We start from the raw sequence: 3,593 nt of genomic DNA, 5'->3' as shown, positions 1-3,593 counted from the left end.
AATAGCCTTCAAAAGTTGAAGTAAAATGAAAGTATTTTATGAATATGAAACGGCGCAGTCGGTGAGGATCTCAGGTGTCAGACACACAGAATGAGACCTGGAAATACTCACATGCCTGTGTTAAATCAAACAAATAAAAAAATGAGAAAATACACAGATGCAGAGGAGAGTGTGGTCTGAAATCGAGCTCCTGCGTGCACAGAAGGACTGCTTGGGGTCACACTTAAGTGACCGTGGGCAGATCACTCAGATCTGCTACATGCGCCTTGGTTGTCTCACCGGCAAAGTGGGGCTCTTTTTGTAAAACCAACAAAATTTGAGAACAGATATTGAGCAGTAGGAAGAACATGTTCAAACAGAAGGGGAAAAGGGGAAGGAGGAGGTGGAAGGGAAGAATAAGAAAAAAATAACAGTAATGCAAGGAAAAGTAGAAACAAGGCTCATGTATTAGGGAGAAGAAGAAATGTTGAAGGGAGGGAAGGGGTGTTGGAGAAAAGAAGGATAGGAGTGCTCGCTTCGGCAGCACATATACTAAAATTGGAACAATACAGAGAAGATTAGCATGGCCCCTGCGCGAGGATGACACGCAAATTCGTGAAGCGTTCCATATTTTTACAGACTACTGGACTCTTTTAGAATATTTTGCTGAGTTAACACACCTATAATATTCAAATAATGGAACTTAACAAAAGAAAAGGAGATACAGATGAATGTCTATTTTATATCTGTGTATTCAAAGTGGTTAGGATAGATATATAGATACATTCTCTTAATGAATAGAGGGATTTGTTCTAATGGTGTTTGTAAATAGGATATCATGTCCACATCTTGCACAGCAATTAACCATTAGGAAGAATGTATGCAATGTGTAAATTATTGAAACTGTCCTACAAAAAAAAAAAAAGAAGTGACTTTCCCTAGTCACAGCTACGAGGCATTCAAACTAATGCTTCTCTCAAGGACAGCATTATCTTCCCTTTTTAGCCAAACACCATTTTTATTTTTATTTTTTATTTTTGGCAAAACTGGTCATTGAACTCAGGCCTTTGCTCTTGCCAGGCAAGTGCTTATTCTACTGAGCTATCTCCCAAGCTCCTAGACACTATCTTTAAAGCTGTTTTAAAAAAAAATACTGGGATCTGAAGTTATAGCTCAGTTGCATAGTGCTTTCCTAGCATGTACAAAGCCATGAGAATCAATTCCCAATACTGTCTCTCTCACACACACACACACACACACACACACATGCACACACGCACACACACACACACACAAAAGTGGGGGGTGTTCCTACATTTACAGAATAAATGTAAATTTTTTCTGTGAGACACATAAAATTATTTTCAATAAATGTGTTTTCTGAACGTAAAAAAAAAAGAAAAGAAGGATACGATATGTTATTTTCGGGTACAAATTCCCTATGATGAACATGGTTAATGTGTATTGCAAATACAAAATAATGAAAAAGTTTAAAAGTAACTGAGAGAGAAAAAAGAAAAATCAAGACAGCTAGTGCTAAAATCAAATCAATAAAAACAATTCTATTATTTTCTAGGATTTCTCTTTTGTCTTTAGTTTGAAATGACTTACGCAAAAGTGGTTCCCCTTGTACCACCTACTTCATTTTCCCCAATGCTTGCATCTCGAGTTACTAGAGAAGAATGTTGAGCTCAGGAAATGACATTGCTATGATCCATAAACCTCATTAATGTTCTATTAGTTCATATGCATTCAACTGTGTATGTCATATGCATGCGTGGATGCAATTATACACAATTTGATCATGTTTATATCGTATAATCACTACCACTTATTCCTGTGTTTATAGTCTCAAAAAATAATTGCTAAACTATTTTGTTCTTCACACATATGGTGATTTAAGAAAAACAATACATTTTAACTTTTACTTTTTTAAATTTTCAAATTAGATATAGTTCATTACTAAGGATTCTCCCTTATCGTATTTGGCTTAGGAAGGAGTTTTTTTTAAACAAATTACAGACCAACTCAGATGCTTGAGTCAGATGTTCCTTTCAGTATGTGTGCGCTTGCAACTTAATGAGGCATTTTAGCATTCTGCTATTTTGCCCATGTGGAAGTTTATTAACACAGTAAAAATTCTGTTTTGTGATACACCTCAGATATCCTTAGCCTTTTTTTTTTAGCTTGTTATTCTGTGAGAGAGTCTTGCTAATAACTTTTGTAGGTTGTGCTTGAACTTGTGAAACTTCTAATTTAGCTTCTGAGAGTGCTGGGATTATCCATTGCAGTGGTAATTTAGTTGTTAAAACTACATATTTATGTATCCTAATGTCTGTTCATGAACTTTATGGTTCTTTTTCCTGTAAAACATTTCAAGGAAGAAGATGTTAGCACCAAGTAGGTGATCCACAGAAATTTGTGGATTTGTTTTAATTTAGGTTCTATGGTCAAAAGTGCCACCTGGCTCCTTCCTTTTACCATGTGCACACATTTGTGACACATCTATTTGGGATGCAAAAGACAGCAATTAAAAGAATTTTATTATTTTCTATGTGTGATTATTATATTTAAAATGCACATACAGATTCTAGAAGGTAAAATTAACTGATGTATATTACATCTTACTTTAGAATTGATCAATCCCTGGGGTGCTAAGGGACCCAACCCCTGGGGTGCACTGAGACTGTGACTGAGACTGGGAGTGGTGGCACGTGCCTCTAATCCCAGCACTTGGGAAGATGAAACAGGAGAATCACAATGAGTCTGATCTGTGTAGTGAGACCCTGTAGATTCTGTACTAAATACATTATAACAAACAAACAAACAAACAAACATAAATAAATAAATAAATAAATAAAATTGAAACCAAGGATTAAGAATGCTTTAACTCTTTACCAGGAGCTTGTAGTCCCCCAGTATAGAGGATTTGTCAATCACAAAAAGGCCTAGGGAATTGTCTGCCATGCTCTGTACAAAGTAGTCTGATCAGCTGGTTTGCCTGGGCCACACCAAGTGAAGAATAGCTGTCATGGGCCACACATGTTAAGTATTACATAGTTAATATATGTCAGTAACAAAAAGCTTCCTAATTTTTTAAGTCTTCATGATAACAATAAAAAGTCCCAAGAGTACTAATTAAATAAGAAAACTTACATGTCTGCTTAAGAGCAATAAATGCCTCTCCTCACTGAGATACACAGAGGTAGATTGAAATACTAGTATCAATAAGGTTGCATTTTCCATGACACACTGCACAAGCACAGGCAGTGTGTGACATGAGGATTTCTATTGGATGAGCTGTGTAACAGGTACAATACAGAGTTCTGATGTTACCTGCACAGTTGCTAGAGGGTCACACAATTGAGTCACGAGGGATACTGCCACAAATTTTTCAGCGTCTCTGGGATGGCTGTCTTTAAAGAAGACCATTTGTCTCCATTTTGGCCATATGTAGCCCTAATTCCATGTATTGATATGTCCAGAGCTCGGTAGGGTGGTGTGTCACCCCCTCACTTGGCTTGAAGCAATGCAACAGGTCAGAGATGCTTTGCCTAAAGTTCTCTACTACTAAGTTTGAGCTAGGCTGTGAGATACCACTCTGCTGGATGAGA

General features: G+C 36.8%; 1 protein-coding gene and 1 non-coding gene across 2 annotated transcripts in view; both read left to right on the top strand.

The window, feature by feature from the left end:
* LOC101575249 (NKG2-A/NKG2-B type II integral membrane protein-like) overlaps window positions 1–1,668 on the top strand; it is a 14,157-nt gene extending 12,489 nt beyond the window's left edge. Inside the window, exon 5 of the mRNA XM_023710596.1 lies at window positions 1,576–1,668. Within this exon, the coding sequence (XP_023566364.1) occupies window positions 1,576–1,668 (93 nt within the window). The remainder of the gene's footprint in view (window positions 1–1,575) is intronic.
* LOC111815599 lies at window positions 508–614 on the top strand. The gene has a single exon (XR_002820274.1). It is a non-coding gene; the product is annotated as a U6 spliceosomal RNA (small nuclear RNA).
* Window positions 1,669–3,593: the final 1,925 nt, after the last annotated feature.

This window comes from Octodon degus, unplaced genomic scaffold (genome assembly GCF_000260255.1).
Source record: "Octodon degus isolate 3935 unplaced genomic scaffold, OctDeg1.0 scaffold00018, whole genome shotgun sequence".
In the NCBI taxonomy this organism is placed as follows: Eukaryota; Metazoa; Chordata; class Mammalia; order Rodentia; family Octodontidae; genus Octodon; species Octodon degus.
The sequence above is the reverse complement of the archived record's forward strand: the minus strand, read 5'-3'. Positions and strand labels throughout refer to the sequence as shown.